The 12,938-nt window shown below is 39.2% G+C and overlaps 1 protein-coding gene across 2 annotated transcripts in view; it reads right to left on the bottom strand.

The window, feature by feature from the left end:
* Positions 1–1,599: 1,599 nt before the first annotated feature.
* MTF2 (metal response element binding transcription factor 2) overlaps positions 1,600–12,938 on the bottom strand; it is a 29,063-nt gene continuing 17,724 nt past the window's right edge. Inside the window, exons 9-15 of one of the 2 annotated variants that reach the window (XM_028732690.2) lie at positions 11,149–11,272; positions 8,245–8,312; positions 7,774–7,944; positions 5,912–6,020; positions 5,695–5,747; positions 5,478–5,579; positions 1,600–4,342 (exon numbers count right to left, since the gene is read on the bottom strand). In XM_028732690.2, the coding sequence (XP_028588523.2) occupies positions 3,988–4,342; positions 5,478–5,579; positions 5,695–5,747; positions 5,912–6,020; positions 7,774–7,944; positions 8,245–8,312; positions 11,149–11,272 (982 nt within the window). In that variant the 3' untranslated portion in view covers positions 1,600–3,987. The remainder of the gene's footprint in view (positions 4,343–5,477; positions 5,580–5,694; positions 5,748–5,911; positions 6,021–7,773; positions 7,945–8,244; positions 8,313–11,148; positions 11,273–12,938) is intronic. The other variant, XM_028732692.2, reaches the window with a different exon arrangement.

Below are 12,938 nucleotides of genomic sequence, written 5' to 3'. Positions count from 1 at the left end.
CAAAATTTAGAAAATTCAAATCTGCACAATCATAAGCAAGCATAGCAGTACTTGGCAACAGAATCTGATTAATAATTTTACATCCTCCCCTTCTTTACAAGTGGAATAACTGATTTATAGCAAGAAGGTAAGCAGCAAGCAGAAATGCTATATAGATAAATAATTTTTCCATTTAGTCTTTGAAGTTAGGGCAAATCATACAAAACAGGCTGCTACAAAATCAAGTATTATACAAGCGTGGCTTAGTTTTCAAACCGTGATTGTGGGCTGTGCCATCTCCAATTTCAGGTTGGGACTCATGCCAATATTTTCTACCCTCAAAAATCTGCACTAAATGGGATATTCTCTTAATTCTGAAGCACTATAGTCCAGCAACTGCATGGTGTTGTAAGCTATCAACAGCATAGTTTAATTTGTTAGTAGACAAAACCAACTGGGAGCAATGACTATCTCATATGAGGAGTTCCATCTGAAATAGGAGAAATGTTGAACAGCCATAACAGCCAGGCAAGATTAGTACTAACTAATGTTTGCATTATTAACAAAGCTGTTCTTGTGACCCCTGGCAATATAAAATTCCTGTGTCATTTTCCCTCTCACCTCAATTTGTTCATATGGCCTCTGCTGGTGGAGCGGGCAAACACTGGTTACATTTATTTCACGGAAGGACGGGCAATTCCCTTGCTCCAATGCTATGACCTCAAAACAAAGTATAGCAGCTGCCTCCATAAAAACTGATACTGGGTGATTTAGTTCCGTCTGCTTGCTAAACGCAGGGTCACTATTTTTAGCACTGCAACTTATGCAGACCATTGAAAATTACAGTAGTTATCTGGAAGCTACTGAGAATACCCAATTAATCAAGCAAAACTATGCAAAGATAACATCTTTAAGAATACAACTCTATAAAAACGCAAACAAGCATTCAAATTTTGTACAGCAGAATATAATTCACTAGTTTGTTTTAAAAGAGTCTCACTAGAGATTCTGAACTAATAACAGAAATGGATCAAATTAATGTGGTCTCAACTATGGCATACAGGTACTAAAACCAATAGTGAATTGTGGACTACTCAATCTAAAGATTAAATAATAACAATCATCATCATTATCCACCTATCTGACTCGGTGGCTTAGAATGGGCTATTATTTAGTGGTCTAAATAGTTTTCTCACATTTGTCACCTACACTGCCAAATGTTGTGTCCTGCAGTTTATAAAAGCTGAAGGAGGTTATATAGTAGTCAACATGCAAGAATGCTCTTTCAGGCACTAGAAAGGGAGGAGCAATGTTCAGATAATTAGCCTCATTCCCATATTTATGCCAAAATCAATCCCACTGAGTTAAAGGAGACTGCATTGCCAAGCTGTTGTATTCTTGCATTTGCACTTGTCTGAACATGCCTAGGATTGTGCTGTTGCCTAAATCACTTGGAAGAAAGCTGCACTGAAGAATGGAGCAGGACTGGGCTAAAATCCACATTGCTTAAATCCACAACATGTTTATAAAGTCCCATTGAATTTACTTAAGGAAACACACTTAAATCAGGCTTTAAGATATAACTACAGTTCACACCTGTATAACAAAAATAGGGACAACTTCTTAAAAATACACACATTTAATGTTGATTTTAAAAACGTGAGAACAGTTTCAGCAATACAAACATGTCAACCACTGTGACAAAATGAGAACAAAAACAGCTAAAAATACGTTGATAGTTTGTCAATTTCTCTCCCCAAATAAATTCCAACTGCTGTCTTTGTATGGAAGCCCTACTGCAAATACTGCTGGTGCTTGATGTGAATTACAAAGATTGTGAAAAAGAAAATTAATGAAAATCTGGTTGTTAACATCACAACTACAATTTGCATTGTCCCAAGAGACCAACATTCAAAAAGTAACCTGGGTCTTATCAAAATATTGCAGCTATAGGCAAGGCAACTTTAACTTAATAGCCAAGACTGTGTGAGGGGAAAAGAGATTCATGTTTCTAGTGAAGGCAAAGAAAAGTATACTTAAATTATCACCTTTGTAAAGCTTGTAAGTTTACTGGCCAGCCACAAGCACAGAACAACATATTTTGTCTATGCATCCTTTGGCTATATAAGGTGGTGACAAAAGATTTATTTCCCTTAACAATCATAATAGCATTTTGTTTTTAAGTCAATTTTAGTACAATTAGGTTTAGCCATATAGCCTCTCACTATTTAAAGTCATATTTTTTGTTTTGTTGGCAAGCTCGTGTCTGACAGTAAACCATTAGGCAGTAAAATGAGAAACCATCAGAAAAAGTAGTTGTTTACACTCTTTGGCAAAACAAAAAACAACTCAAAACCAATAAAGAAAATACATCTAGCCCCGACAAAAACACTTGTTATTTTACAAGTAAAATAAAGTTACTCATTTAAAACTTGATTCATATTTATAAGAACAGAAGAGGTAATATTGTAATAAAAGCAGTATTGTTACTTCAAGTGGCAACATACTGTTTGTTGACCCTGTGCAATTAAACACTTTGCTCCAACTATGTTTATCAAACATGACTACAAAACATTACATACAAAAGGAATATTGTGATTCCTGCAGACTTTTTAATTAACTGGGAGACAAAATTTACAATCAATGTGTCACAAATCCTTTTTTCTCCTAGCCAGAGTTTATGTTCAAATTTTCAAGTTCAGATTTGTGTCAGACAGCTAACTTTCTCCAACATTAACTGAGGCTGCAATACTGTGCAGCCAGGCTGCTTAGATCAAGAAGATTTACACAACAATCTTCAGAGTGTCTGCTTAGCAGTATGTCCCATGGAGCTAACTAGGGCTTACTCCCAGGATTGCAGCCTCAAAGCAACCTGGTCCACAATAGGTGAAATTATTCCCATATTTCTTTACCTTGGCTAAGATATAGCAAAAGTACTCCCTCCTGCTAATCCCTTCTCTTTCTAGTGGTGTACATTACACCTGCATCAAGATAAACACTAACCACTGTTCGCTGTAACTAGTTTGCAAACTCTGGTTTGAGGCAACTATACATAGCACTATGTAGATGTAGTGCTGAAACATATCTTAATGCTGAAAGGAAGGGGAATCTGCACAGGAGAGACAGGGAGGGAGCATGTGAACCTGAAAGGTATACCAAATCTTTTCATCACTGGGCCTCTATGTGGAGGATTGCAGCCTGAATTATTTTCTGAAGGCATATGACATTAACGACTGCACTCACTGCCAAAACACACAGCACTCATTTGACACATATTCTGTAGTATGTGGCAAACAACAGCACCCATTAAAGCCTGAGAAGAAATGCTGCTGTGTAAATACTGCAACTATTCCTGATAAAAGAATTATGGGATATATAGTCAAAAGCTGCCCAATCCCATAATTTATATTGCATAGGTCACAATCACACACATATATACACATGCACACGTATGTGTATATATACACACATGCAAAGAATATATTAAAAAGACAACGAAGTCTAGTCACAGAGCAATTTACAAGCTCAATATATTTTTTTTACACTTTGCTTGAAAGATTTCAATATTTTACAGTCGTCAGTAGGAATTATATACACTGCACCTTATGAAAATCTAGGGTTGTCAAAGTAGAAATACACTTTTGCAAACATTTGGGTAAGAAAAGATTACGAAATCTTACTAAAAATTTGTTCTAGCTACAGAAAATATTCTCTACCCACATGGAATGTTCTCTAGACAAGTCTCTTCTGAAGTCGTGCACATTTAAAAGCAAATGAAATCCCAGATTCCCGCCCTAAACCATCTAAATTCTTATCTTAAAAAAATCCAGCCTCATTTAAAAAATGGTAGAATTTTCAGAACAATGTTTTGTACTGTTAAGAAAGAAATGTTAAGGCTAACTTGGTTTCTATTTTTAGAAATGTCAAAAGAAGTCTCCTTCTGCACTCCTGATTTATATAAACAGTGCCTATAAATAAACAGTGCAGCAAACATGTTCAGTACTACAGTCAGGAGGCAGTTGCTCCTTCCCACTCCACAAGATACTGCACTTTTCCATCGAGTGTCACTCGACGTGCCAAAACACGGTATTTTTCACCACAAGCTATCCTACCTGCTGCACCAAAGTAACTGGTAATGGAGTTTTTAAGATGATTAAGCTGTAACTCCTGATCTGCCAAGTTATTAAGTATTTCTGTATTAAGTTCATCATACTGGTAATCATCTTTGCCTTCGTCATCTTTCACAATTTCGGAATTCTGAATCTGGAGTGCTTTACGTGGAAGGCGCCCTCTTCTCCTTAAGTGTGGGATCGCAGCTGGCCAAGTTCTTCCTGTTCGTGTCCTTTTCCTGGATTCAGACAAACTATGGAAGATAAGAAACAATAATTTAAGGTTGAGGGTTGTATTCAACATAGCGTTTAAGTGAACTTTCCTTCAGAGCAACTATTTCTCCTTACCTAATGTTCTTCCCCTGTGCGCCCCCAAAATCTGTTCCAGGGGTTCCCCCAAACCTATGACAGGGTGGAATTGTGGGGAAATGTCCTGTTGCACCAGTGGAAATCCTTGGAGAATAGCAATAGTTGAGGTCCACCCTCATAATATAATTTGCATCCATGGCCTAGTAATTTTCAAGTCGGATTATAGCAATACATCTGTTGTATTACTATCCTCCAAGGGGCTATCCTTTAAAGTGATCAAAGCTTCAGTTTGTGCAAAATAAAGCATCGATTTACACATATCACTGATTGTTGTTTGCTTCCGGGCCCAATTCAAGATGCTGGCAATTACCAATAAAACCCTGAACAATGGGAGTCTACCCTTTGTATACCCCTTACCTTCTTCTGGTTTGTATTTGTCTACTTTCTCTTGTTTTCTGTATATGTGTGGGTTTATATCTATATCCTGCACAACTTGAGACCCAAATACAAAGCAATCTGTATGTGTTTTAAGATCTTTTCCCCCCCAATGTGCCTTCCTTATCAGAGATACGGTACTCAAAAAACAACACAGGACTTGCACTGCTGACACCCCCAAACTTTGAGACAGTCCCTAGAACGCTCTACCTGATGGCAACCGTTGCAACTCTTCTAGTATCAGGTAGTTTGCTACTCTGTTTCAAGCCAATTTGATTGACTGCATTGGTGGTTCTATTACTGTATTTGTATTACGACTGTATACTACCTTGAAGCCCTGAAAAGAATGAAGGGTGGTAAAAGCATTTTAACAAAATGACAAATGGTGGATATGGAACAGGAGACTGCTGAAAGGAAGAGATGGAAAACTTTTCTGTGACCTTTCTAATTTCTCGGGACCCTATTTTGTGCAATTACCTCCTCTTCCTCCAGCAGCCCCCCATGGTTAGGACTTGCCAACATTCCAGAGAGAAGTTATCTTAGAATCCGAGCCAACGTGTTTCATATAGTTGGGTCACCTTTCCAGTAACAGCTGCAATCCATCATTTCACTCACACTCATGGCATAAAGCAAATGGCAGTGTACCTGTAATGCTTCGAAATACTGTTTGAGGTAGTTTCTTTTGTACTGGCAGCACCTGTGGATTCCACATCTGAGGTATTGGATGAATGTGCAGTTCCATCAGATCTGAGCCATTTCATGTTGCCATGTGATAAAAGCAATCAAATATTAAAATCTGATCTGATCAGACATTAGCCAGGCAAGAACAATACAAATTGAAGAGTACATTTCCCCTACTCACCCAGTAGTGCTAGGTAAATCCAAAGGAGGAGATTCTTGCACTACAACAGGTTCCTTTTCCCAAGGGGAAGAAAAAAAAAAAGAACAGAACTTTTCAGGCTGTGCAAATACTTGCCTTTTCAAGGAGATATAGCTTTTTATTTTTGTTTTTAAACACAGTTTAACATATTGGCCATTTTAAAGTCAATAATCAGCGAGTAAATGAAAATGCCACTTACTAAAATAGACGGCTGAGACATCTTCTGGATCATTTTTCTGGTATATGGGCCCGGTGGACGGCCTACCGATTTTTTCTTCCCCTTTCGTTCTACACCATTAGTAACTTCCCTAGAAGGAAGCCCACAGTTGTTTTTAAAAGATACCCCAAAAGAACGTATGTTTGAGTATTATATAGGATTTCATTTTTTTTAACATTATCATTTATTAAACATGATTACTACCCTGAATATATATTCACTGAACCTATATAGTTCTTTCTCTATAAGAAACTCACGCTGTGACTTTTTGTTACACACTAATAGGACCCAGAAGATAACCACTGCAGGAATGCATGCATGTCTTTGAATAGAGCACTTAAAGACCTTCTGGCCCCATTAACATGCAAAACTGAACTATGGCTAATGCCTTGTGGATAGGTTCAAGCACAGTCAGGCTCTCCCTGCTCTTCCTCTTGTACAGCCAGGATGAGGACTTCTGCTGAGTTTAGTTTTCCTTTCAAAATCACCTTGGCTTAGCATTACATACAAACTAGGGATTCTGTTTTAACACAAACATGGTTAGCTGCTAAATAAGCCAACTGCTAATGACGAGTTATGGAGCTGGCTTTTCTATCTACAACAAAAAACAGTTAAACCAGGATCCCTGATTTGTAAGACTACGCCAAGATTCTTTGAGAGATAAGCTAAATTCTGCCAGTTCTCCTATACATAGGAGAACTGGGAGTGTATTAGTCGGGAGGCTTTGCTTGGCTGCACAGACTTGTTCATGTAGTCTTAAACTATGTTCTTTCTTTATGTATGCATATGGCTATTGCCAAAGAGAAGCATCCCCATTAGCAGTGCTACCACTTATCCTAGCAAAGGAAGAAGAGCCTTTCTTCATGGTCTTGCCCTTTGTAAGCAGCAGAAATGCAGAGATTGCTGTTCTTGTTAGTTGTGAACTATGGGGAAAGAATTTTAGCGTTGGGACCAGGAGGATGTTGTTGGAGCCCTTCATCCTCATCATACTGATATACTTTTAGGCTAGCACAATGCGATAAAGGCCATAACTCACATGGGGAAACATTCTAGAAATATATGATGTAGTACCCAATCTGGGTCAGACTTTAAGCTTTATTTATATGGTACTTTTATATCCTGCCCTTCTTCCAATCTGAAGTTCAGAGTGGCTGAGAAAGAATAAAATTACACATCAATAAATCATCATTAAAACCACAAAGTCATAGTAAAACAGAAAAATAGCAGCAGTGGCACCATAATTTACCCAATGATTAATAAGCCTGGACAAATAAAATTGTCTTTAACCTTCTAGAGTGGAGGAAGACTGAATCTCACTTGGGAAGGAGTTTCATAGGCAGGTTGCCATCACTAAACATGCTATGCCTCATGTCACTTTGCTCAAGAAACAGAAATTTAAGACTGGGCAACTGTTGTCTAATACTGCAGATTCCATGGAGGACACCTTCAGGAGGGACATTTTGTTCTCTGAACAGATATGAACCCAACCAATTGATTTAATTTGCTTATTATATAAGGATTATTACTAGAAAGCACCGTTTTACAGTATTAGCTTATGCACAACAGTAATATTCTAGGCCTAAACTAATTCTATTAAGCAAAACTTCAGTTTCAAAGAGAAAGCGTAACATATTAACCAGCGCTATTTGAAGATATCCTAAAGAAACACCCCCACCTCCCCGGCACCACACATAATTCCTGCAAACTGCCACTGAAATCAGTGGTAATTAATCTGGAATTAATAAATATTTGCATATCTGGATACTTAAAGTATCAGGAAATGCATTTACCAGTTATTTGCCAAATAATTTATTTACTCCAACAGAGTACAAATCATGATTTACCTCTGATCAGGCACAGGTTTAGATGACTTTCTGCCTTTAATTTTGAACTCGTGTGAAGTTCCCTCAGGCTCTTTCTCAGCCTTAAAAGCAGCATTTGGTGGGCAAGGGGGAACACGAATTCTCAAACCAAACAAATGCTTTTTCTTCTTTATTTCCTTTCCAGACATAAACCTAAATTGTTAAACATTAAACAAAGAACATGAAGCTACAAAAGTGTTTCTTTGAATATACACATAAACCCCAATTAAACTTACTAGTACCAATATTATGTCCCTTCTTTAATTCCCTTCACATGCAGGGAAAGGACAGCTAAACACCTAACTTGTATCTCAATAACTACAAGTTTGACTTTAAACAATTTTGCAGTGCCTCTTCCTGCTGCTACCATGGACATGTTTTTAGGAAATCATTCAAAGAAAGCTCAGGACAAAATCAAGAAGAGAAAAGTGTATAAAAACCCTATCAACTTACATAGTCTTGTAATCATTTAATGCCTCCAGAACATGCTCATATCTTTCAGATTTTGGTGTGTCTGCCAGCTGTAAAGTATTAAGAAGTGATTTGACCAACTAAAAGTTACAGTAAAACTTCTAATCACAATTATTACCTTCACCCAATCAAAGAGACAAAGTGTATTTGTATTCTAGAATTCCTACATGCATTAGGAATTCTAGAGTAATATTCTAGAATACCTACTGCATTTGAGTATTAAGATAATGAAATTTGAAAAAGTAGTATGCTGAATAACTTCAACATCCTAACAAGATAGTATGGAAATTGTAGGGGGGATTCCTAAATTCCACATCTGTTCAAACAACTAAGCATAGCATTCATGTTTAGGAGTGTTTTATTAATAAAATAAAGCAATAAATGTTAATAAAATAACATGCTTTATTTTATTTACATATTACCAACAGGCTACTTCTGTATCAGGTACAATGAATAGCTTTGACAGAACTAGACTTAGAATTCCTTGCATTTTAATGAAATGCTGGAACTGAACATGACAGGAGTATGAAAGGAATACATTTAGAATATGATTGCTTTTTAAAAATCAGCTATAAACTTTTGTTGACTATCAAACAAAGCAGCTAAATAATAGAATAGTTATGTGTGATGGGCTACAGAGGGAGGAGAGGAGAATGAAGTCTCATTGAAATTGTATGCATAGTGCATTATTCCATCTCATTGTTTTTTTAATGGTGCATTTATGAATTTTTAAAACATTGTTATTAAAAATAATTTTGGAATCCTCAATCTTTTCTAGATTAGGTGCAATCAGAGAAAAGTAATCACCTACCAGCCTGTTATTTTTGGTACTGAATTTACTTCAACTATCATTATAATGACAGGAAAACAAGCATTTTACAAATAGAGTTAACAATTTTTATCAATAATAATAATAATAATAATACTAATAAATTATTTATATCTTGCCCTCCCCAGCCGAAGCCGGGCTCAGAGCGGCTAACAACAGTAAAATAATACAACATTCTAAAATCATTTCATTATAAAATTATTTCAAATCAGATTAACGGCAACCATTGGGCTAGAGTTCTGTGAGGATTGCCAAAGGAGGGAGTCAGGCTGGCCAAAGGCCTGGTGGAACAGCTCTGTCTTGCAGGCCCTACGGAAAGATGTCAAGTCCCGCAGGGCCCTAGTCTCTTGTGACAGAGCGTTCCACCAGATCGGAGCCACAGCCAAAAAAGCCCTGGCTCTGGTTGAGGCCAGCCTATTAGAGGTAAGTGCACAGAAAATGATGCCAGATTTGTGTGGCGCACTTTTTACACAAACAAATGCAATAAAGGGGTTTGGGTTTTTTCTAATAGTGCAGTGGGATTTCTGTCATCTTGTACAATAGAGCTGACCACTTTGCATGCGGGGTTTTCCCGGCCCCCACACATGTTGGCAAAGTGGAGGGGGGCCCTTTTAGTGGTATGTTTAGCAAAATTTTCAGGTCACTTCTGTGTTTGGCACTGTCAATCAGGCGCACATTTATCGGTCGTTGCCTGTACATAACATTATGTTTCAGGCCACTGTCATGGTTTCCATTCAATTTTGTGCATAAAACCCTATGATTCTATGGGGCTGCCACCAACTCATGCACTGGCTTTCTTGAATTCTCTTCACTCTTTTCTGTAACCGGTATTACAGTGGTACCTCGCAAGACGAATGCCTCGCAAGACAAAAAACTCGCTAGACGAAAGGGGTTTTTTTTTTTTTTTGAGCTGCTTTGCAAGACGATTTTCCCTATGGGCTTGCTTCGCAAGACGGAAACGTCTTGCAAGTTTGCTTCCTTTTTCTTAACACCGTTAATACAGTTGCGACTTGACTTCGAGGAGCAACTCATAGCACGCGGTGTGGTAGCCTTTTTTGAGGTTTTTGAAGACTTTGGTGATTTTTGAAGCTTTTCCAAAACTTTTCCGACACCGTGCTTCGCAAGACGAAAAAAATCGCAAGACGACAAAACTCGCGGAACGAATTAATTTCGTCTTGCGAGGCACCACTGTACAACTTTTTCCATGACTTGATCACGTTCATAAACCTCCCCTCTCCCTCCCTATTATACCCCACCCTTCCTTTCATGAGAGCTCAGGATAGTTAACAGAAATGTAACATTAAAAACAAAACTAGAACCACAATGCAAAAAAAAAAAAAAAATAAAAAAAAAAATCAACATTACACAATACATCAAGAGCAGCCAGTGATGTGGCGCAATGATGGGAAAACACATTGGGCAACAATGCTTGATCAACTGGTAAATTACAGTCGAGGGAAAGGTGGGGGTGGAATTAGGCCACGATGCAGTCCACAAGTTGCACTAAAAGCTTCTTACTGGCCTGGATCCCATCTCATATGAAACCACAACCAGTTTAAACCAACTGTTTAAAACTGTGGCTTACTATGAATGAGCAGTGCAAAGTTCCTACAGTGTTTGGCTTGTAATGTTGTCTAAACACGCTTGTTTCTTTCCAAACAAACAATGAGCGGTAAGCCAAGGACAATCCTTGGTCACCATTCTTGATTTGTTGAAGAGAAACAAATCACACACTCTGGTTTGCTTTGTCTGTGGTGCAGCAACCACAATGGATCTCTCAGGCAGTGTGCACCAACATAGTGCTCATTTACATTAAACCATTGTTTGTTTTAAACGATGGCTTAATGTGCTAAATGACAGCCTTTTGTAGCTACTGGTGTGCATGTTCAAGTCCCTCGCGTACAACCCTAACGTAATCCTCTGAAAACCAGCTATCATTTCATTAGAACAGGAATTTTATACACTTGATATATTCTGTAAATGGACTAGCCCATTTTTTAAAAGTCTACTGACCACAATAATTTGACCTGATAACCAATAGCATTTCAACAACTTACCTCACCGGGGTGGAGTCGATCCCAGTTTTCATTAATGTATGTCATGAGTTCAAGCTCCGAATCAAAGTATTTCTTTTTGTGAATAACACTTAGGTTGTAAAGGCATAGGTGTGCTATATCTACCCTAGAATTCAAAAGGTTTTAATAAAAACAATTAGGAAATTAAAAAAAAAAATCATAGGTATGAACCCCACCTGGCTAAAGTAGGGATGTGGCTCTTCATAAATCAGCCAGCTTATTGTGCTACATTAATGAACTTTACAACTGTATAAACTACTGGGGCCGTGCCCCAGCTTGCTTTGCCTGCCAGCCAGGCCTACCTCCTGCTCCCTTGACAACCCCCCTTCTTCAATCCCTGCTCTCCCCTCCCCTGCTCATACTGCCTGCTTCACACCAATGACACTGTTTGAGATTCAGCATAATAGGTGGGAAATGAGGGCAAGAGAAGAACAGGACTACAGCTGGAGAGCCTTCCTCTCTCTCCACCACATCCCTTCTCCTCACCCTCCAACACTGATATGATGGCCTAGCAGCTTGCAGAAGTCTGTTGTCATGCCATATTTCACAGCACAGCACTACTTGTTGGTGACCAAGAAAACTGACAACAGCCTTACCTTTTTATTATTTGTTAAGAATGACCACTCACTAGACATTTTATTTCTGTTTCTCGATATGAAGCCAGAGAGGAAGAATATGTTAGGATATTTCCGTTCCACCTTAAGAGAGAGCAGGCTTGTGAGTCACAGAGTCTGCGTATTTCCTGTTGAGGATGTTTATGTTTGCTGTTTCCTTTCGATTTCAGTCGGTCGGAGTCACTGACTCAGAACGGTCATGTTTTTCCTTTGTTCTGTTCAACGCTGAATAAAGTCTGTAAATTATGCTCTCTTCTGCGGTGCAAGCTTTCTGGCTGTGGTTTCTGCTGATAAAGAACAGTGTGCACAAGCCTGGAATGTGGCAATCTATTTCTGAGGCTTCGTGTCGCTAACTGCTGGATCTGCCTGGCTACGGGAGATCGATGGAAGTCCGGCAGCCGGCTTGGGGCCATGATGGACAATATCTCCCTGGCAGTTTCCCAACAACAAGGTTTCGGGCCCAGATTCACAGCACCTACAGGAGAGTAAAGCTGCAACAGACTGCGTTTGAGAGGTACGTGGGAAAAGCGAAAGGAAGGGAGGCTTTTCTGTTTTACCTCGGACGGAGCCTTTGAACTCCGGCAAGGCTTAATTGGCCTGGGAGCCGAGCCAAAAGGCATCGTGATTAATGGCTGCCAAGATAAGGAGTCTCTGAAGTTAAAAAAAGACTCACGGCTAAAGCAGAAAGCTGGAAATGGGGTTTTTCCAAGCTTCTGAGGCAAATGCTGAATGCCTTAAGTTACATGGGCAGAATTATGAAACCTGGGCAAAATGGTGTGAGAGTTTGCTGCGTCAGTTTAGGGTGTGGCATACCGTGAGTGAGGCCCCCCCAGTTCCTCTGACAGAGAGATGGAAAGCCGATGATTCGAAGGCGATTGACGTAATAGTCTTATCCGTATCTCTTGAGGAAATTAAGACGCTGGCTGGCAACACCACTGCACGTGGAATGTGGTATGCTTTGATGAAAGCTCACAAGTCAGTCGTCCCAGCCCAGAGTTTGACTGCATCGGAGGTCCTGGCTGTTTCCCAGAATGCGAGTGAATGCAGGGATGCTGAGGGCACCGGTTGCAAGCTGCAGGGGGAGCTGACCGTCACGTCATCCCAGGCAGCATTCCAGCCTCCAGGGGGAGCCAAGGAGTCGGCAGCTGAGAGCTCTGT

Source organism: Podarcis muralis, chromosome 5 (assembly GCF_964188315.1).
Source record: "Podarcis muralis chromosome 5, rPodMur119.hap1.1, whole genome shotgun sequence".
NCBI lineage: Eukaryota > Metazoa > Chordata > Lepidosauria > Squamata > Lacertidae > Podarcis > Podarcis muralis.
Note: the sequence above shows the minus strand (reverse complement) of the source record. Positions and strands in the feature narration are given on the sequence as shown.